General features: G+C 36.0%; 4 protein-coding genes and 1 long non-coding RNA gene across 5 annotated transcripts; 4 read left to right on the plus strand and 1 right to left on the minus strand.

Moving 5' to 3' along the window:
* Window positions 1-373: 373 nt before the first annotated feature.
* On the plus strand, window positions 374-3477 carry LOC129571984 (transcription initiation factor IIA subunit 1). Its single transcript, XM_055451884.1, has 7 exons — window positions 374-759; window positions 1261-1467; window positions 1531-1734; window positions 1799-1914; window positions 2003-2309; window positions 2396-2527; window positions 2600-3477. Exons 1-7 carry the CDS (start codon window positions 736-738, stop codon window positions 2705-2707), a joined length of 1098 nt encoding a protein of 365 aa, XP_055307859.1. The 5' UTR covers window positions 374-735; the 3' UTR covers window positions 2708-3477.
* Window positions 3478-3819: 342 nt separating this feature from the next.
* LOC129566217 (zinc finger MYM-type protein 4) lies at window positions 3820-11419 on the plus strand. Its single transcript, XM_055441970.1, has 11 exons — window positions 3820-4074; window positions 4714-5695; window positions 5779-5961; window positions 6039-7430; window positions 7515-8513; window positions 8587-8692; window positions 8798-9657; window positions 9750-9871; window positions 9962-10100; window positions 10228-10324; window positions 10509-11419. Exons 2-11 carry the CDS (start codon window positions 4783-4785, stop codon window positions 10681-10683), a joined length of 4986 nt encoding a protein of 1661 aa, XP_055297945.1. The 5' UTR covers window positions 3820-4074; window positions 4714-4782; the 3' UTR covers window positions 10684-11419.
* A 291-nt stretch (window positions 11420-11710) lies between these two features.
* Window positions 11711-14739, minus strand: LOC129566239 (uncharacterized). Its single transcript, XR_008687720.1, has 4 exons — window positions 14446-14739; window positions 13445-14364; window positions 12318-13366; window positions 11711-12250 (listed from the first exon to the last, which is right to left on the minus strand). It is a non-coding gene; the product is annotated as an uncharacterized LOC129566239 (long non-coding RNA).
* A 2901-nt stretch (window positions 14740-17640) lies between these two features.
* LOC129579617 (uncharacterized) lies at window positions 17641-18625 on the plus strand. Its single transcript, XM_055469783.1, has 3 exons — window positions 17641-17941; window positions 18039-18237; window positions 18331-18625. The coding sequence occupies exons 1-3, from the start codon at window positions 17677-17679 to the stop codon at window positions 18623-18625; spliced, it is 759 nt and encodes a 252-aa protein (XP_055325758.1). The 5' UTR covers window positions 17641-17676.
* A 1659-nt stretch (window positions 18626-20284) lies between these two features.
* On the plus strand, window positions 20285-21348 carry LOC129579623 (uncharacterized). Its single transcript, XM_055469795.1, has 4 exons — window positions 20285-20588; window positions 20747-20840; window positions 20907-21158; window positions 21237-21348. The coding sequence occupies exons 1-4, from the start codon at window positions 20285-20287 to the stop codon at window positions 21346-21348; spliced, it is 762 nt and encodes a 253-aa protein (XP_055325770.1).
* The last annotated feature ends 399 nt before the right edge of the window (window positions 21349-21747 follow it).

Consider the following 21747-nt stretch of genomic DNA (forward strand, 5'->3'; position numbering starts at 1 on the left):
CGTAATACGTAATTTGGAAAAATTGGGTTTGCTCCCACAAAAGGCACATTGCTGCGAACGAATTGAATCAAGCAACCATTTGAACGCGGATCTGTCTTTTGTATAGCTTAAAAAAATAATTTTTTCTTCAATACATTTTTGCAAATCTCTAAATTTGATTCAATTGCCGACCAACAAACACGAAATTAAACCAACAGACATGACAATTTAACGTTCTCGGTACACGAAATCGAGTCGCGTGAGTGCAATTTCGTAAACGGTTCTGTGTATGTGTGAGTGGTTAAGCGTGTGTGTTTGTGTGTCCACTCACTACGTCTTTTTTTTTCTTGTCGATTGGCACGACATCACGGCTAACATACATTTTGATTCAGTTCTCATAATTATTCTGTAGTTGGTTTTGGTCGCACAAACCAATCGGAAAAATCCACTCCGCATACAAAAAGTTGAGAAAATTAAAACACGCGCGTTTTCAATCATCCTGTTGTTGTTTTTGGTTGCATTTTATTTTTTGTTCCATTTTTATTCTGAACGAAAAGCAAAAAATCAAACGAAATTATCACTTGAAAAGTTGCTAGTGAACCGAAACACCGCAGTGTAGAAAAGAAAACCAAACATATTGTTCATTTACCTTTGGAATCTGTGTTCAGCAAACAAAACAACGGATAACATTTTTCGCCTCATTATCATTATAAATTGCTCAGTTGTTTATCGGAACGCGCTTATTTTTAGCGGAAAATGGCTTTAAGTCAAACATCAGTGGTGGGTATTTGTTTGCAGTTTTGTTGAAATTGGCTAGCTAATGCAGCAGAACGAACATATATGAATGCGATGCATATGGAGCTATTTGATAAGTGTCGGCATTTATATTTAAATACATTTACCTTGAATTGGTGACAATATTATGCGTTCGAAATGAAAACAGTTATGGCTTCATATTTCGATTGTTGTTCGAAATAAATAAACAAAACGTCATGACATTTGCTTTATGAAGCACTTTGAGTACATTACATGGATCAATTTTATTGCTACTTTTGTCTGGTGGGATTGGTTTGTTTTCATGTTCTCCATTAAATAGTTTTACGACACTGATTGATGTTCTGTATGCATGAACGGCGGTGACAATGTATCTCGACACATACAAATCGATTGTGCACTATTCGCCAAATGCATTCAATTGTTCTCAAAAGTCACAATAGCTTATGCCTTACATTAAATAGCCGGACAATCAAACTAACCGTGTACCCATTTGAATTCTTTCAGTTGAAGCTCTATCACACAGTGATAGATGATGTAATAGCCGGCGTTCGGGACTCCTTTTTGGATGAAGGTGTTGATGAGCAAGTGCTGCAAGAAATGAAACAGGTATGGACAAACAAGTTGATGGCAAGCAAAGCAGTTGAGGCTCATATTGAACCAACCGAAACACAACCACCGCCGATCGTCACCAATAACACACCCAAATCAAAAGTATGCACATTTTTGTATTTGATTAAACCGGATATAAACTAATTGTTCTCCTAAAAATTGCAGCCAAATGGAACAAAATCAAAGAAACCGAGTGCACAACGAGAACACAAGAATACAGAATCAAATGCTGCACAAAATACCGTGGCTGAAGCATCCACTGAAAATAAAATAAAGCCCAATCAAACATTAGTTGTGACCCAGCAACATACGATAAACAAATCGGCTAACTCACAGCCCATTCAGACACAATCAACTGCCGTTCATCAAGTGAGTCACGGCATTTCAATGCATTTGACGAAAAACTTACTAACGATTCTCCTTTTTGGAATAGAAACAACCTCCTGCATTGGTTCCGACACAGTCGATTGCTCAGCAGCAAACAGCTCCGCCTCCACCTGCCGCTATCATCGGTCTTGATCCATCAAAAATCGTACCGATTCAAATAACGTGAGTTGAAGCCGGCTCCCCTTCCAGTTTACTTAAACTTCAATTCTAAGCCAACGTTGACATCACTTTCTTTTTTTTCAATTTTCAGTTTGCCCGCGTTGCCCAATTCGCCAAATCCAGAACCGCGTGTGCTGGAAATCCAAGTGCCTGCATCTGCATTACAAGAGAATAAATTACACAGTGCTTTAACTGCAACCAATATCATTCAATCGATAATGACTTTACCACCGGCAGTTGCTGCCTCTGTGCTACAACAGCATATCAATGCCGTATTGGCCAATAGTGGTACGACAATTGCCAAACAATTGGACGGCACCGCAGACACCTCAGATGATGAAGGTAGTGATGTAAGCGATGACAATTTGGATAATGATGACGATGATGACAATTTACAGGTAAAATGACAACGTTCAACCAAAGAATAATAAGACATTTTTGAAAAGACGATTCTCAATGTGCATGGTTTTGTTTCTGTACACAGGAAAATGAAGAAGAAGAGGAGGGCATTGGTGCTGAAGAGGAGCCTTTATGTAGTGATGACGATGTTTCGGAAGAAGAGAACCAAAATGACTTATTTGATACAGAGAATGTGGTGGTGTGTCAATACGATAAAGTATGCATTCAACCCGGTTCATTTCACACTTTAGTCCAAAATGCTAATGAACTCTGTTTGTAATCATTTCAGATAACGCGATCACGTAACAAATGGAAATTCTATTTGAAAGATGGCATCATGAATATAGGCGGCAAGGATTATATTTTCCAGAAATCAAACGGAGATGCGGAATGGTAAACATTTTGAACTGTTGTCGATTGATCAATGCGATTCAAATTAAGTTCAAATTTCAAAGGAGATAAAAAAAAACAAGCAACATTACTACTATTTGATCATTAATTTTAATTCCCCATTCACACATCTCCCTCAATCCCGTCTACACACGTGTTCATCTCTATCAACAAACAGCTGTGAGCCCCAATTCTGACCTTTTCATTTTCACTAACATATACTGGATTGAATCAGTTGTTTAAATCAATCAATGATTTTTTTTGTATATTTGAACTGTTTTTTTTTTGCATCTGACAATATTTGTCGCTATGTGTCCCCCCCATACACACACACATTCGCGACACAAACGGAACAAATAATGTCAAGAAAATAAAGTAATTCAAAGACTTAACATAAAGCGAAATCTAATTTTTATCTGTGAACGATAAGTTGCAAACGAAAATTTTGTTTGAAGAAAGGAAAAAAGAACTAGAAGCATTGATGATGAACCAACACTTTTGTATTAGACATGATAAGTTTCAATTTTGATGTACAACAACCGAAGAGCCGGCGAAGACAACAATATTTGTTTTTGTCTTAAGCATTGTGTTGCAACTGACACAAGTAAAACTGATCAGGAGACAAATCTTAATGAATATTACTGATACAAAAACTATTATATGTATGAAATATTTAAATTTATATCATTTTTCTCTGGCAAAATTGAAATAATGTAATATACGAGAATGTCATCGGACATAAATTAAAAAGATGAAAAATAAAAATTGAGACGAAAACAGTAGTTTCATTTCTAGGGCAGATGTAAATTGTACACCGCTATTTATCACTTACAAATTTACGGTCTACTACGTTTTGAACAATGAATCTAGTACATTCGCATTGATCAAAATAAATTTATTTTTTTCCCCTATAAAATCAAATTATAAATTTGGATTTGGAAATCAATTCTCGTCAATTTGTTAAATTGCATAAAAAAAGTCCTTTTATTTCCTCAAAATCAAAAATAATGCATAAATATTGCCTATTCGTAATTGGCACTTTGACATGCGACAGCTGTCATTAAATCTACTCATATTCATGCATAGATTTCGTGCACGGACCGTGCTCGACCATGCTCGACTCACGTACGATATGCTTGCAATATACACACACCGACCCCATAGCAGAACGCAAGCCGAAAAAATCCAAGATGGTGATATAGAGTCGGAGTTTGTTTTGCTAAGTGTGGACTTTATCGAGTTTATTTTGCCGCTCCGCTGTATCTAAATGAGCCCGTATTTTGTTGGCATTTTAAAAATAATTCAAATTCATATTGATATTGATGAATGTTTAACTACGTGCCCGACATACAAGTGAAGTAAAACAAAGAAAAGGTGTGAGTTTGTGGTTTTTTGGGCATATAAACAAAAATACACAAGTAATATAGCGGTAGTCCGGTGTTTCATGGTTGGGCAATACAATCGCATTTATTTTGTATTATTCGCGGGAAATATTCAAGCTACGCTGAATACATTCAATTTGAGACAGATTGATCATGTTTTTTTTTGGTTTGGATGTGATTTTTGAATGACTTGGAAATGATGGAATATTTTTTTCGCATCAAAGGGTGCACATTTTGATTCGTACATTACTTAATGCAAATCGCATACACCGCTTTTGTCACACAGACAATTCTGACAGTTACACACTGAACACCCTATGACATCCATTACATATTTCTGTACATTTATTCTATTACGAGTGCTTGAGCCTTTTTCGAAGTCAAATAGATGTGTTTCATTTTAACTTTTGCTTTTTTTCTATTATTTTTATGTATGTGTAAAAATATGGCTGAATAGCATTTTTTTTTAACCGAACCCTGTCACATTTCAGTAGTGTTTACAATTGCGCCAACCATGCTACCAGCGACGCACTGAATATAGATAGCATTGTGTTGGAACGAAAAAAATCCTTTGCTTTTTGAAAAGAAAAAAAAAATCATTTGGTTGAAACTTTTTTCCCCCATTTTACAGGCAAAACAAATTTCTAACGAAACGATTTTTTGTTGTGTGGAAAATTGGTTTTTGTGTTGAAAGTGAAAGATGTCTGATGAGAGTACAACAGATAATGATAATGTTAGGGAAAAAGAAGTTGTGAAGGAATCGACAACTGAAAGTGAAAATGTCACAGAGCCCAGTGGAAATGGTGACGTTGAAAATGCACAGCCACAAGAATCGGAGGAAAAAGTTGCGGATGAACCATCTGAAAATGAAAAACAGCCAACGGATTTATTCGATTCGTTAAAAGAAAATGACACTACCGATGGAACGGCAGATACAGTTGCTGTTGCTGAAGAACCCATGGAAGTGGATGAAGTGAGCTGTGAGTCTGAAAATGTTTCGCAAGAAAAACAAACAGAACCTGAACCAGAACCTGAAATAGAAACATCATCGAATAATGCACAAGAAGAGACTGCACAAAATGCCGAGGATGAAGAGACTAATCAAAATGAAGTGAGTGAAGAAAATGTTGAGAATGATGAAAGAAATAAAGAGAATGACGAAAGTGCAAACGAACAACAAAACGAATCGGTTCAAATGGAAGTCGATTGCGAAACGCCACAAGGCGAAGATGTTCCAGATTTTACGAGAAATGGCGATGATTCGGTCATGGAACACAATGTCGAACAATTTAATTGCAGTTCATTCAGTGATTCCACGCCGAAAAATCAAACCATATCCGATGATCCATTCGATTCGTTGCTGAAGGGCGATGACACAGACGCCAATCAATCAATGCAAAATGATACAAATGTGAGCAACACAAGCAGTGTTGATCACAATGACTCAGACGATCAAAACGATGCCGACGATCGAAATGATGCCGATGATCGAAATGATGCCGATGATCGAAATGATGCCGATGATCGAAATGAAGCAGATGAACCAGCTGGTAGCGATCATGAGGAGGATGATCGAGAAACAAGTTCACACCAAGATGGTTCAAACATTGAAGGTAAATATTGTACATGAACAATTGAAATATAAGACATCTAAAATTTGGTCAATTTTTTTCTAAAATATTCTCTCTTCATTCAGCTGTTGATGACATCGAGGAAGGGAAAGGAGCCGATGAGGAGCTGTGTTTGTTACCGGATGAAGAACGCGAGATTTCGGACGCGGACAAAGAGCGAGCACTGCAAAATCAACAGCAAGCCGATGAAAACGAGGATCAAGACAATGAACCGAGTGAAGGCATTATGGAAGGCATCGAACAGAACGGTTAGAAATTGATTCAAAATTCGTATTATTCTTCGGAAAATTTTCAAAACGAAATCAATTTATTTCTTAAACAATAGGTGAGAAGGAGCCAACCGAAGGTCAAACCGAAGAACAGGAGCAGGAGCAAGAGCAAGAGCAAGAAACAGTTCCGGAAAATGAGGCTGGTGAGCAGCCACAAATTGAATCCGCCTCCATTCCATGCACACCAAAGGCGGATGAAATCAAGGAAATTGATGCTGAGGACAGTGAAGAGCATCTGTGCGTTGAGTGCGGTCAAACAATCAAATGCAAATATGCATTGTTAAAAGAAATCACACCGCCCAAAGGCGATACCGAATCGACCGTACAGACCGAAATACAATATCTGTGCGACACGGGCTGTGTAACGAAATTCAATAATGCGAATGCACAGTATAAAGTGGTGGTGAAAAAGGTACCGATCTACTATGCCATGGACACCGAGCAAAAGTGTGAATCGTGCGAAGAAACGAAAATGTGTCGATATCGCTTCAAAGAAACTGCCAACGCGGAGGCATTCAGCTATGTTTGTGAAGATGATTGTTTGAATAAATTCACGGCATCACATCCAGACAAATTTGTCATAGCCAAGAAACGGTTTATCATTGAAGAGGCCAGCGGTGACGATGTGGAAAACGAAAACAAATGTTTGCAATGTTCGGACGAAACAAAGTGCAAATACACGTTCAAAGAAGATGAACAATCATTCTTTTTGTGTACTGAACCTTGTTTGAATTTGCTAATGGCCGAGCAACCGGATCGTTTTCGATTCAAACGCCAATCGATTCGAGTGAAAGACTTATCAAGGAAGCCGGTTAGCAATGTGGTTGAAGCGCCGCCAGCAAAGCGAACAACAGGTGCCAGTGAAAAGTCCAAGAAAATGGTGGCACGAACAGAAGACGAACAACGTTTGGCCGCTTTGGATCGTGAGGCCAGTTTTGGGCGTCGGTGTGCTCAATGCTACAGTGATGTATTGCTGAATGAGCCAAACCTTCAGTGGGAAACGATGGATTTTTGCAATGAATCTTGTTTGGGCCAATATCAACAGGCAATCGGTGCTGCATGTCAATCATGCCAGAATGCCGTTTCAGTTTCCAGCATGGGAAAATATTGCGTACGATTCGGTTTCGAATTACGGCAATTCTGTCGCTCCGCCTGTTTGGATACATTCAAAAAAGGTCTCAAAGTTTGCTCGTACTGTCAATTGGATATTGCAAAAAATGACGAATTCCTAGCACCAATCAACGGTCAATTCAAAGATTTTTGCTCGAGAAAATGCATGCGATCGTATGATCAAATTTTTAATCATAAAAAGAATACAGTCAAAACGTGTGCCGTATGCAACAATCCAAAAATCGTTCGCGTTGAGGTTGTCGTCGACAACAATGTCCATCATTTCTGTTCGAATCCATGCTTCTCGGCATTTAGCTTCGTGAATAATGTGACTCCAGGTAGGGACGCTTTTTAATTTTTTGATAAAATGCTGAGACTATTTACTATTTTTGATTTTCATGATTTGCTGTGTAATTTTTCAGATTGCTGTGCGATGTGTCGGAAATATTTCGAGCGCAAATCATCCAATGCGCATACAATTTACCAAGGAAATGATGCAAAAGTGTTCTGTTCCAAGATTTGCATGAACATCTACATAATAGCCAACCGAGAGATTGCCCCATGTCAATGGTGCAAAGTGCGAAAATACAACTTTGATATGATTCAAAAAGTGTCTACTACACATGGATCGATGATGCTGTGTTCGATCAATTGTTTATCGATGTGCGAAGTGTCGATGAATGCCATCGCAATGAAACAGCAAAAATGTGATCAGTGTAATTCGGTGACAACGCCACAATATCATTTAACCATGTCAGATGCATCCATGCGAAATTTTTGTACTTATCAGTGTGTCATGTCATTCCAAAGTCAATTCAGTCGGGCACCATTAACTCTAGAAGGTGAAGCTGCCGATCAACGATCGCAACCGGTTCCGACTGGTTTGCCCAAACGCATCAAAGCAAATCAACAGCAACAGCTAAAAACGGCACAGCCACAGGGTAAGGGAAAATCAGCACCAGCCACCAGACTTGCAAAAACAACCGGTTATCAAGCGTCAAAGCAAACGGCATCAAGTAATAATTTGGTGATTTCAAGCGTCACATCACTGGCCGCACCTACGCGAAGCACTAGACGCAGTAATCAAGCACAAAATAGTTTGACTGGCAATGAATTAAGTCGACTTCAACCTGTTGTTGAACTTGAACCACTCCCTGATAATATCATTGAAAAGACAACACGACAGGTGGGTAGACCGAGACAATTACCAGTTGAACAAGCATCAGCCGCCCCTCAGGTGCGCGTTGAAAAACAGACACAAATCGTAACTATTCCACCCTTGCCGAAAAAAGTTGCAAATGTAGCAACGCTATGCGCGCCATCTACACAAAACAAAGAAGTACAAGCAAGACCGATGCAATTCACTGTTGGCTGTCAAACAGATAGTTTCTTGGAACGGAAAATGGTCATTCCAATTCCAGGTAATTTTCAAAATTGAATGCGAGTTGAATAAAATGTCGGATGAAAAATTCAATTAATTTTTGTGTTTTACAGTTCCAATCTACGTCCCACAACCGATGGCGATGTACGCTCAACCATTCCCTGTACCAGTGCCGATACCGCTGCCGATTCCAGTGCCCGTATTCATTCCGACAACGAGGTATGTTGCATTGTGAATTTGTGTGAATTAATTTGATTATCATCCGTTTAAATTTCGGTGTGATCGTTGAGGGATACTCGTTTTATGTACTTCTAATTACTTCAGGAACTCGGCCAACGGTATAATGAAAGAGATTAAAAAGATTCAAGACAAAATGCCAGCGGATCCATTTGAAGCTGAGCTGCTAATGATGGCTGAGATGGTAGCGGGTGATAAAAAGAAGGAAGAAGAAACCGACAGTTCAGAAGAGGAAAATGACTGGTCCAAAGATCAGAATGTGGAAATATCGGGCAATAATTTTGGCGAAGACATCATGCAAATGGCACTCAAAATGGCCACAGAGTACGAACCAGCTGGTGTTGATCTTGAAGCATCGATGCAAGCGAATACGATTACACCACATTCACATCCGGGTATGGCTGGCCACGATGTCATGCAAAATCAGCATATGATGATGATGGAAGATCAACAGAGACCGACTCGAAAACGTGGTCCACCACCACGATTGCAGCAAGCAGCACAACGACAGCCAGCCAAACGAGCACGAAGAGGTGCCGTACAAGAGCCACCGCAACCCGAACCACCGCGAGAACCAATTGAAAAAGCCGATGCAAACATGTGCTTGAAATTCACATTTGGCGTGAACGCATGGAAGCAATGGGTTATAACGAAGAATTCTGAGCTGGAAAAGAGCTCAATGCGGCGGAAACTCTTCAAAACCGAACTACTCCAGCTGACCGCCGACGAATTAAATTATTCATTGTGTTTGTTTGTGAAGGAAGTGCGGAAACCGAATGGCAGCGAATATGCACCGGACACCATTTACTATCTTGTGTTAGGCATTCAAGAGTATCTCTATGAAAACGGTCGAATCGACAACATTTTCACTGACCCTTATTACGAACGGTTCACCGATTGCTTGGATGAAGTGGCCAAAAAGTTCTCAGTACTCTATAACGATTCTCGTGAGTATTCTTTCTATCAAATAGCATCGGGTTTTTTTTATTAAGTTCAACCGAATCGGTTGTAATAATTCAAACTATTAATGCATTTGCAGAATACATCGTGACGCGTGTCGAAGAAGAACATCTTTGGGAGTGTAAGCAATTGGGAGCACACTCTCCACATGTTCTATTGAGCACGCTAATGTTTTTCAATACAAAACACTTCAATTTAACGGTAATCATCAAGTTTCCTCTTAATTTTTTCAATATTTTGTATTTCTGATTAGACAAAATTAACTGAATACTTTTCGTTTTGGATTCATAGACTGTCGAAGAGCATATGCAGCTATCATTTTCACATATTATGAAGCATTGGAAACGAAATCCAAATCAAGGATCGGGAAAAGTGGCTGGCTCAAGGAATGTTCTACTTCGATTCTATCCACCACAATCGACGCATATTGGTGAGTTTCATTCTATTGAAATACTCTTAACTATTGAAAATGGAGAAAATTTCAATATTTTCTTTGAATTTTTTTTTTCACTTTAACCAAGTTTTGCAAATAATCAATCATAATTTTACTTTCACAGACAATTCGCGAAAGAAGAAAGTGTATGAACAGCAAGAAAATGAAGAGAATCCGCTGAGATGTCCTGTAAAATTATACGAATTCTATCTATCTAAATGGTGGGTGGAGTTTTTAATTCTTAAACTCTTTGTTTTTGATCGAAAGTGCACTTTTCCTTTGTGTTTGGCTTTGATTTGATGATTTTCCATTCAATTGTCCGTTGGATGACAACGGCGACGGATCAAATAATTCTTGACATGATTGATGCGATTATTTAACGATTTTTTTTCTGTTCATTTTTAGTCCGGAAAGTGTAAAAACGCGCAATGATGTCTTCTATCTGCTGCCGGAAAGATCATGTGTTCCTGATTCACCGGTTTGGTACTCAACGCAAGCCCTGGGCAAAGATGCACTCGCCAAAATGTTGCATCGTGTGAAAATGGTTAAAGAAATAAATATTGCATTGCTAACCAGCTAAATACATCCATCTCAATAAACCATCAATTATGTCATTAGCCGTGGCAGTGCTTATTTGGTTTTTATTCATCATTTCATCACACACATACACACACCGCGACAACAACTATCATTATTATCATCACTTGAAATTTGAGTGTACCCCCAATCGATGTACCATAGGTTTTATGCATTTTGCAAAATACTGATCAATTGATAGTCACAAGTGACACATTGGAATCGTAACCAGCGTCAGCAGGCGCGAGTGACGAAAGCATTAGAGAAACAAAGAAAACAAAAATGTCATGAAAAAACCGAGATATTTTCATCGACATCAACTAAACACAAATCGCCATTTAACGTATACAACACACAAACACACACACCTTAAAATCAGCATCATTTAATTATTATTGATAAAACAAATAAATATCCCACATGAATTTAATAAAAAAAAAAACAAAAAGCAAATCTATTTTATACTCAATCAATGTAGTAATCCAAATTGATTAATTTCGAATCAGAAAAAAAATTGAGTTTGAAATTTAGTAGAGAAGAGAAAAACTTGTCATGTGAATTCTATGTGAATTATTTTCTTTCTTTAGAACTTTCTTTTATCTCCTTTTATCAAAATTTATGGATCATGCGCTCAGCAATTGTGAAATAATAAACACCCATTAAGACTCTAATTAAGATTATAAATATGTAAAAAATAGAAACTCGAAATAAATGTAAATCATAATTTGGATTTAAAAAAATTGATCGCCGACTATGGGCTTTTATTCGATGAATTGAATGTTGCCAGGGAATATTTGGTGCTGATAACAAAATCTTTTTTTAGACATGTTTCCACTGGTCAACGTGGATTATCTCCGCTACTTACTGTTAGCAAACTGTTCAGGGGGGTCGGTAGCTGCGATTGATAACGCTGTTACAATTATTTTCATGAACTGAAGTTCACAATGTATGCCATATGCGATATGAACCAACAAAGGAGTAAACAAAAAAAGTTTTCCATTGGATTAGTTTAACGTGACGTAACGTGTTAAATGTAATCTTTTTATTCTATTATTATCATCATATTGATACATTTTTCGATAAAATTTAAACTTTGTGTGTTTATTTGATAACATGAATTAATTTTCCTTATTCTTATTCATAAACATAAATATTCAATGTCAACAATGACAATACTAATGAATACACTTAACAAAACCATATGATTTCTTCTTTTTTCGAACGAAAAATTGGCTCAGAACGAGTCTTTAACACATTTTCAACTTTTCAACACTATTTCTCCGTTAAATTAGGGATGCGTAACAGCTAGATTGTTTTGACCGCCTAATCGCAAATCACTTTTCCTTTGACAATCTTTGGACATTGCTTTGGTCGGACGCACTCGCCAGTGCACTGGTTGAACAAGTACCCTCTTTTACAGTCGCACATTTCTATTCCCCGGAATATATGGCAAGCCAAGGTATTTTCAATATGGCACTTTCGCAGCTCACATAGTCCAGTTGTGTGTACAATCATATTCTTATGCAAATGACAATTTGTTGTTTTCGGACGACCATACTGTGCATTTATTGCTGAAAATATAAATTAATAGGTCGGTTATTAACTTGCTACCGATTTGTACAAGAAAAATTTACTCACTGTTTGTGACGCTAAGGATAACCACCAAAGCCAAAAATAACTTAATTACCAACGACATGATTACTTTTCTCTTCGAAATTGATTCTGATGCCACAATTAGTAGTAACAATTTAGCAAATGACTGATTCAATAATCAACAATAGACTGAGCGCCATTCTCTCAGTTCGCAACATTTATACCACCGTATCTGATGGGAAAATCAGATGAAAAAATATTGAGTATAATCCAAGAAAACAACTTTGTTATCATGCACGTTTCATACGGGAGCAAAAAATTGACTCGTATTTATTGTCGAAATGGAAATCGCCAGATTTGCGTACGTTTGAACTACACAAACAATTCAACAGTGAGACCACCAGCCATGGCAACAAATCTTTTTTTACGTAAGTGTAATCTCTTTATTCTATTATTATGATCATATGAATACATTTTTCGATACAATTTAGATTTTGCATTTTTAATTGATAGCGTTTATAATTTGTAATAATTTAGTTATTCTTATTCTTATTCATAAACATAAATTTTCAATGTCATCACTTAAACAATACTACATGATTTCTTCTTTTTTCGAACGAATAATTCGCTCAAAACGAGTCTTTAATACATTTTTAACTTTTTAACGCATTTCATTACTTCGCAATACTAACTAAGTTAATACACTTAAAAATACGATCATTGGTTTCTTCTCTCTTTACAGCTTCTCTAATGAAGAAATTTTGTGTTTTCTCCATTGATTTAGGACTGGTCAGCTCTTCGAACGCCCACAGGCTTGAACACTGTATCTACATAATGACGTTTCTCCTTACAATCCGGGGTGTTTCCATTCATCTTTGGACAATGTCTGGGCCTAACACATTGCCCATTGCACGGATTGAACACGTAGCCTTTTTTACAGTCACACAATGTTAATCCTTTGAACATGTGACAAGAGATGTGATGATAATCAACGTGGCATTTCCTCAACTCGCATACTCCCGTTAAACGCACCATCGAGTTCTTGAGCAAGTGGCAACTGCTCGGTGATGGAAATGAATGCTGAGCATTGATTGCTGAAAGCGAAAATTTAATTTAATTCACAAATTCAGTAACGAACGATGTATTCATCTTTATTTATTGAGTTTACTTACTGTTTGTGATGCTGATTACCACCACCAAAGCCAAAAATAACTTAATTTCCAACGACATGATTACTTTTCTCTTCAAAATGAATTTCTTTGCAACAGAATAGCAATATTGGCAATAACAATTTAGCAAATGATTGATTCAACAATAGACTGAGCGGCATTCTCTCAGTTCGTAACATTTATACCACCGTATCTAGTGCGATTTCAGATGAAAAAAATATCGAATGTAACCGAGGAAAACAACTTTGTTATCATGCACGTTTCATACGAGAGCAAAAAAAAAAAACTCAAACTGATTGTCGGAATGGAAATCGCCAGATTTGCGTCCCAGTGAACAACACAAACAATTCAACAGTGAGACCACCAGCCGTGGCAAACAAATCAATTTTATTATTATCAAATGTTTTATTTTCAACTTTGACGCTTTGCGCACTGATTCACGTACAACATATGTGACGCGCTCGATTATCATGTTATTTTTCTTAATCCGCAAATAAAAATGTGGCATTTCATTATTTAGCAAAACTAGTATAAATACACTTAAGAATACAATCATTTGCTTCTTCTTTCTAATGACGAATGACGAAATTTTGTGTTTTCTCCTTTAATTCAGGACCGGCCAACCGTTCGAATACCCACAGGCTTATACTCTGTATCTGCATAATAACGTTTTTCTTGACAGTTCGCGGTGTTTCCATTCATCTTTGGGCAGTTTCTGGGCCTAACACATTGCCCATTGCACGGATTGAACACGTAGCCTTTTTTGCAGTCACACAATGTTAAACCTTTATATATATGACAAGAGATGTGGTTATAATCAACGTGACATTTTCTCAACTCGCATAATCCCGTTAAACGTACTATCGAGTTTTTGAGCAAGTGACAACTTTTCGCTGACGGAAATGAATGCTGAGCATTGATTGCTGAAAGAGAAATTTAGAGTAATTCACAAATTCAGTAAAGATCTATGTTTGTATCTTTAGTTATTATAGTAGTATACTTACTGTTTGTGATGCAGAGAATCACTACCAATGGCAAAAATAACTTAATTCCCAACGACATGACTGTCTTTACGCTGAAATCGATTCTCATTAAATGTGACCAGTTAACTGAAACCAAACTGCACGTTTGACCAACAAATGATTTAAGCTTTTATTGAATCGAAATTGAATGGACTGGTTATGCCAGAAGTGAGGATATTTTGCCAGTAAACATAACCCAAGTAAACAGAAAAAAGAATTTTAAATGCATGCAATTGGTTTAACAATTCACAAAATACTGAGCATCATTCGAATTTCTGTAGCTTTTAAATGTTTGTATCGCGTAAACAAATCCGAGAAAAAACATCTTCTTGTCATACAAATTGTGTGTTGAAAAAAAAACTATTCCTTGTTTTTTCACATCGATTGTTGAATGGAAACCCCCAAATTACGTAAAAACACAATACAGTCCTGGATTACACAACGATTGATCAACATGGGTAGTAAACAAAACTTATTTGTTATTGTTTAAAGTAAAATAATCGGTATTTTTCAAACTTTGACATTTTGTTTAACGATATGTAAGTACATGACTTACGTGTGACGCACTCATCCTGAACTTATTAGAATTGTAGTTATTTTTCAGTTTATTTTTAGTTTATTTTTTTTACTTCTTGAATTGAAATCAAACATTTTTTTACGACAACACCAATAATGTTGATACACCTGAACCTTGAATAAATAAGAACTGAAATTGATAATCAATTGTTTTTCTACATATGATAATTTTAGATATTACTGATTCAGTTCTTCGACTTCCTAGCTACAAATCACCTTCCCTCAAACCACTTTGGCATTCCTTTGCCAAACACATTTTTCAGTACATTGATTGAACAAGTAGCCAAAGGGATATTGCAACTTTTTTGACCAGAAAAAACGCCATCTTACGTCGTGCCCGTAAATTATTTTACTGTACATTTAGATGGTAGAGACAGAACAAAAGTTGGACACTATGCATAAACTTGGAAAGAGCTTGATAAACTTGATGAAATACATATATTTAATGATCGCTGCAATACCCCTATGCAAGTAGCCTTTTACAATCATATCTCTCAAGTATATGACAAGTGAAGAAGTCACCAAGATGACACGTTCTTTTCATCATTTTACATCATCTAATTTAAGAATTGGCAAAATACTGCCCATTATCGTAATGCGTCCATTTATTTAGCTGCACAGATAAGAATTGCATTTTACATGCCAAATTAACATGCACGCTGAATAGACCGTTGAACCGACAAATTTTATTTTTATAATCAAAATATGAGCGGATTTCTCGTTTAAAAAGCCATATTTGAAGAATTTTCTACGGGCGGTGGAAGAGATATAACAACGAATTCGTGTGTTGAGCATAAAAGATTTATTTCTTAAAGTTTTCCTGGGGAAAATGACAACTTTTTAGGCATATAAAATTGAATGGAAATGACAAGATCGCAATACTTGAATGAATCAAAGACAACCTGATCAATTATCTTTATTGCGAGTGAATATGTTCAAAAACAAAATATGAGTTCGTGTTTGTTCATTCACAATTTATTTTTCTTTTATAAAGATTTACGTCTAAATTACAAAACTTACGTTGCTAAAACTTCGTTTTATGAAAGATTTACGTCACACGCAAATGTGCATTCAGATAAGCAAAATATGTCATAAGTGATTGCATTTCGCTCATCGTTAAATTAATCACATTAATTCCATCATAGAAGCTTTATTTATGAATGAAAATAATTGTTATCAAACCACTGAATGTGGGATTGAATTGAATAGACCTTTTGAGCAAAGCCATTAAAGTCAATCAATGGCGGAACTATTAATAAAAAGTGGAAGTGATGTGAACACCGCCGAAACAACCGTTGGATGGAATCCGCTTCGAATAGCCGCAAGAGATGGCGATGTGAAAATGATCAAATTACTCCTTGATAATGGTGCAGATGTCTATTCCAAAAACGATTATGGATTTAGCGCACTAGAACTTGCTGAAATAAATAAACATTCAAGTGCTGTACACATTCTTGAAGAGGCGGAAAGAAAGTCAGAAGGCGGAAAAAAGGTAAAATGAATTTTTGAAAAATCTCACATGTACTTAAAATGAAATTCTGGTATTTGAAAATATAATAACCAATATTTTGTTTTATTTGCAGAATTGCCGAAAAATAAGTGTAATTTCTAACAGTGTTGTGACCAGAAGCAACATCCATTTTCAAATAACTAGGTTTTAGTGAGTTGTTATGTCTGTAAAGTGAGTTAATTTATGATTACAGACAGAAGATGAATTAAAAGATTCATGAAATAAAAAATAGGTTCGAAAATACTTATTTAGAAGAAATTTTATCGACATTTTCTCCCAACCTTTTAGTTTTTTTTAACTTTTACAACACAAAACCAAATCCGATTCCGGGCCGCGTAGCGCTTGAAAGGAAGCTTAACGAAGCGCAGCCAAGCAATCTTGCTAGTTTATAAATAAAAACAATTGTTCGCAATGGACTTTTTGAGTGTTATCATGAAAGTGAATCAAAACCATTTTTTATCGAGTTCGATAGAAAAAATCATATTTTCACAGAAAAAATTCTATTTCGATTTGATGTCAAAATAATATTTGGAAAATGACATTTATTTCATCATTTTCTTTGAAAATATAAATATTCATAAGGAAAATGGAATTTATCAAACAAAGTCAAACTTACGTTCTGAATAAAATATGAGAGTCTTTATCACTAGACGAATTCTCTTGTCTGTAACAACACCCATATTCAAATAACTAGGTTTCATTCAAATTCTATTGATATTTCGTGTCATTCGATACAAGCAAAGTTTATTAAATATTCAAGTGGATCAAACACTTTGGTGAGTGGAGCCGCAATATTTTTCAAAGCTCAGTGATTGATTGCGTAAATTATAGGTATTGTTAAAAGATATAAAGTATTCCATCGACTTAATAACTAGGTTGGTTTTGTCTATTCTGTTAAACCATATAATCAACAAGGTCTGCGCCCCAATTTACTTTAATAACTAAATAAATTCAAATCAAATAAAAGCTCACTCATCACCAAACATTCCGTTAGTTTTCTATCAGACTGTAAAAAATTAACATTTCGAAGGATTTGAACAAATATTCAAGTACATCTTCGGCATTGAAGTTCAGGTTCTGAAATGTCAGTCATAGCGTTAAATAAAAAGATTCTAAAGATCTTCGGAATGTGTTTGAATGACGAATGCGCTTCACCAAAAGAGCGAATCGTTAGCAAATGCGTCAATTGGGCAATGTTGTGGATTTCCATTTGTACAGTTGGCGTTAGCTTTGAGTACGTGGTCTCGCATTTTTCCGACACCGAAAGTATTCTGTTTGCTGTGATGCAAATGGCTGCAAACACTGCTTCAGGTGGTGGATACTGGACGTTTTACAACAAAAAGTACCAAGTATCCAAGTTTCTCAACCATATTGAAAATTTGGTCAAATTACGTATGTACCACGACATTTCTCTACTATTGATCATTCAAACAAGCCAGAATCAATTGATTTATTTTCCTTTGTCATTGATAAAAATGAAAATCCGCAGGTATTCGAGCAAATCCTGATTCGGAAAAACTCTACGAAAAAGCTGAAGAGAATTCAACGTTTGTTGCAAAGTGGCCGCTTATTGTTTTCATAATGAACTATGATTTTGTATTGGTTTTCGCCACAACTTACACGGTAATTTTTGAAATGATTCCCGCCAGAAGTGATCCAGCCACTTGGTATGGCATGTACAAAATGAGGTAAGAAATTGAAGAAAAAAGTTAAACAAATATTTTTATTTCTTGTAAACGAAGTTTTGCTAAGAGGAAATTAATTTGAAATTTCAATTCTAGCTTTCCATTCGATGTGCATTCTTTACATGGATATTTCGCATATTTAATCATGGTAATCGTTGCATTGCACACCTATGCCATTCTGATTACAAGTCAAGCCGCATTTTTCCTTGGTGCGTCATTTTACCTGGATGCCTTCACCGAAGATTTTAACCAACTGATGCACAAATTAAACCGAATCGTTGAAAAAACACACCAATTCAAATATGCCGTTCAGACTCGCCTATTCCAAGCCGTTATATTCAACATTCAAATTATTGAGTTTGTACAAAAATCGATTATAAATAGAACTTGAATGACGCAGAATATTTCCAGGCTTTTCGATCAATTAAGTGATATCATCACTGGGGTATTATTCTTTCAACTGTGGTGTGGTGCCGTATTTTGCTCCACATCCATTTATCAATTAGATTTGGCCTCGAAACATATCAATCCGGATTTTTTCATTCTAATTTTTGCATCGACCGTCAGCATTGCGACGACATTGCCTTACTGCTACTATTCGGCTCATGTTTCATTGCGACTGCAAGCAATCGGCAACAGCGCTTACACCAGTTTCACCTGGTATGAATTTCCACCCAGCGTCCAAAAAAATATACTTTTAATTATAGAGAACTCGGAACGGCCGAAATTTTTCTCGGGATATGGAATTATCAACTGCTCGTTGGAAACATTTAAAAAGGTTGCACTGAATTTATAACCTCAAAAAACGTATTGCATTTTTGTGTTTTTTTTTTCTTCAGATTTTGAACACAACCGGTTCCTATTACATTATGTTTAAGACCGTCATGACTCGCTAGATGGATGATTGAAACGTTGTTTATTTGTGCATTTTACAGAATTTAAAAATACTCCTGTATTTTCTCAATCTAAACCACCAATTAAGAACCCTATAATTAATAAAGCCAAATTCTTCTAACAAATTTTCAAACCGAAACAATTCTTTTCCATGAAATTTGAAATTCCCCTACAATTAAATTGCATATGTTTACATTGAATAATTATTTAATTGCATTGCGATGAAAATACCTTCAAAAGTTGATTATAAAAGCATTTATGTCCTGCAGCAATTGAGTTAGTTGCAATAAAGGTGCCATTGGAATATAATCAAAAACTGCAGATTTCTCGTTCAAAAAGGCATATTTAAAGAATTTTCTACGTGCGGTCGAAGAGATAAAAAATTGGTATGTTGAACATAAAAGACATAAGAATATTGTTTGAATTTGGAAAAAGACTTCAATCATACAAACTGCATTGAATGATAAATTCCCCTAGGTTTGGTGACATTTTTGTCACTTTCAATATAAAAAGTGAAAAAAATAACTTTTCATGAAATTTTTTATCTGAAACTTTAAGAATGCTCTTCCGACCATTAAATCTATTATACAAAACAAAAAATTTCTTTAAAAAATTCAATTTTTTCATATAAAATTAAATTCCGCACCGTTATACTTCTTTGACTGTGTTTGGTGACAAAAATGTCACATGTGTTTTCTAATCAATATAATTATATAGTTGAAAGAGATAAAATGTATTTTCGGGTTTTTTCTGACACATGCAAATACATCCCGATGACGAGTAGAAAAATCACCAAATCAGAATTCAATTGACTGTCAAACGCAGCCACTACACATCGAACTTTCGGATGGTTCAAAGAATAGATTGCAATGTTATTTGATATAAATAAATGCATGAATAATGAAGATAATATTGTATTCAATCGAATATCATATAAATTCAAAGAAAAATATTGAAAAAATGTTATTTTTCTTTTATATACGTAGGTGACGAAAATGTCACTAAACACAGTCCATGTTCTATTTACCCAAACACAGTCAGAAGGTTAAATTGCATATGTTGACATTGAGTAATTCAATTGCATTGCGCTGAAAATCCCTCCAAAAATTCATTATAAAAGCGTTTATATCTTGTAGCATTGGAGTCAGTCGCAAAAATGGTGCCACTGGAATATAATCAAAAACTGTTGGAGCTATTTGGCTTCTGTCCAAACGCTGACGGTGGTTCGCTTATTTTAACATTTGTAAAACGTATTACGATGCTTTGGATAACTGTTGGAATGGATCTTATACCAACTTGTCATTTCCTCTACGCGCATTTTGATAACCCAGAACTTCTAATAGCCGCCATATCTCCGATTACTGGATTCATTGTCGTTATAATTTCGTATCTCACATTCGTCGTGGAAGGGAAACGCGCCATTCACACATTTACCTACCTCAGAGCATTGGTGAATGAACGTAGGTTGCCTTTTCCATCCAATATTTAAATGTATCAGTGTGAATGTATTTTTTTGTAGGGAGGAAATCTGTCATGCATACCTTGTATGCGGATGCTGAAGTGAAATCAATTTTCATTACGAAATGGCCACCGCGAATAACTTGTAACAATTTCGTAGTTCTATCCATTGTTTTTAGTGCACAGCAAATTATTGTGGACTGGATGAACGATGATATTGACCCAACACGCTGGACCATTACTTATAAGATCAGGTAATTGATTGAAACATTTGGCTTTCATTCATCTAAATATATCGAAAAAAATATTTCAAATGTCAGCACTCTATACAATCAACACACGGCCTTGGGATTCTTTCTCGTGAATTTGCAGAAGTGTATAACGGTTTCAGCTTATTTTATCATTCTAACGCTGGTGCCGGCGTACTTCATGAGCATTTGCTTTTATATCGAAGCGATTTGTGATGATTTCGAAATGGTTATCCTTGAACTAGACAACACGGAAAGTGTTGGACACGATGCAATGAGGTCAACATTCATCACAGTCATTAATCTTCAAATTTATGCAGCGAAGTAAGCCCTTCTTGAATTTTCTCTTTTTTAAGTTTTTTTCTTTGTTTTCGAAATGGAAAATTCAATTTTTGTTTCAAGCCTATTCAAGCAAATGGCCAAAGTCGTTACGGGAACCGTATTTGTTCAAGTCGTTGGTGATACCATTTTCACATCGACCACATTGTTCCAGCTTCAAATGGTAACGCTTTAAAAACCTTTCGGAACGGTAGTTTTACAAATGTATATCTTTTAGACTTTTGAGACATTTGACACTGAAGTGGTTATGACGATTTTCGCCTCGTTTGTTGCCATTTTATCCATTCTGCCGTATTGTTATTACGCTACACGAATTGTATTAAAAATACAACATACGGCTGATGTCGCATTTGAGACGAACTGGTATGAACTTCCGGTCGGTCTACAGAAGAACATGAAACATATCATTGCATTTGCTCAGATGAAACGGTCAGTCAACGGGTTTGGTTTGCTTAACAGTGATCTTGAAGGCTTCATGAAAGTGAGGAAACAGAATATTCTAGGGGAATATCACGCTTGAATTATTTCAAATATTTCAAGAAAATCCAATTTATCTCTAAGAATCTGTCGTATG

This window comes from Sitodiplosis mosellana, unplaced genomic scaffold (genome assembly GCF_009176505.1).
Source record: "Sitodiplosis mosellana isolate CC-2019 unplaced genomic scaffold, AAFC_SMos_1.0 Smas_scaffold_1, whole genome shotgun sequence".
NCBI classification, from domain to species: Eukaryota; Metazoa; Arthropoda; class Insecta; order Diptera; family Cecidomyiidae; genus Sitodiplosis; species Sitodiplosis mosellana.

Excerpts from the sequence above, each read along its gene's own strand:
- LOC129571984 (XM_055451884.1), top strand. The coding sequence starts at position 736 with ATGGCTTTAAGTCAAACATCAGTG. Across the intron at positions 1,468-1,530 it reads ATAACACACCCAAATCAAAA|CCAAATGGAACAAAATCAAA; the intron begins GTATGCACATTT and ends TAAAAATTGCAG. Across the intron at positions 2,528-2,599 it reads TGGTGTGTCAATACGATAAA|ATAACGCGATCACGTAACAA; the intron begins GTATGCATTCAA and ends TAATCATTTCAG.
- LOC129566217 (XM_055441970.1), top strand. The coding sequence starts at position 4,783 with ATGTCTGATGAGAGTACAACAGATAATGATAATGTTAGGGAAAAAGAA. Across the intron at positions 8,514-8,586 it reads AATGGTCATTCCAATTCCAG|TTCCAATCTACGTCCCACAA; the intron begins GTAATTTTCAAA and ends TGTGTTTTACAG. Across the intron at positions 10,325-10,508 it reads GAATTCTATCTATCTAAATG|TCCGGAAAGTGTAAAAACGC; the intron begins GTGGGTGGAGTT and ends GTTCATTTTTAG.
- LOC129579617 (XM_055469783.1), top strand. The coding sequence starts at position 17,677 with ATGTGTTTGAATGACGAATGCGCTTCACCAAAAGAGCGAATCGTTAGC. Across the intron at positions 17,942-18,038 it reads TGAAAATTTGGTCAAATTAC|GTATTCGAGCAAATCCTGAT; the intron begins GTATGTACCACG and ends GAAAATCCGCAG. Across the intron at positions 18,238-18,330 it reads TATGGCATGTACAAAATGAG|CTTTCCATTCGATGTGCATT; the intron begins GTAAGAAATTGA and ends TTTCAATTCTAG.
- LOC129579623 (XM_055469795.1), top strand. The coding sequence starts at position 20,285 with ATGGTGCCACTGGAATATAATCAAAAACTGTTGGAGCTATTTGGCTTC. Across the intron at positions 20,589-20,746 it reads CAGAGCATTGGTGAATGAAC|TTCTATCCATTGTTTTTAGT; the intron begins GTAGGTTGCCTT and ends ACAATTTCGTAG. Across the intron at positions 21,159-21,236 it reads CTTCAAATTTATGCAGCGAA|CCTATTCAAGCAAATGGCCA; the intron begins GTAAGCCCTTCT and ends TTTTGTTTCAAG.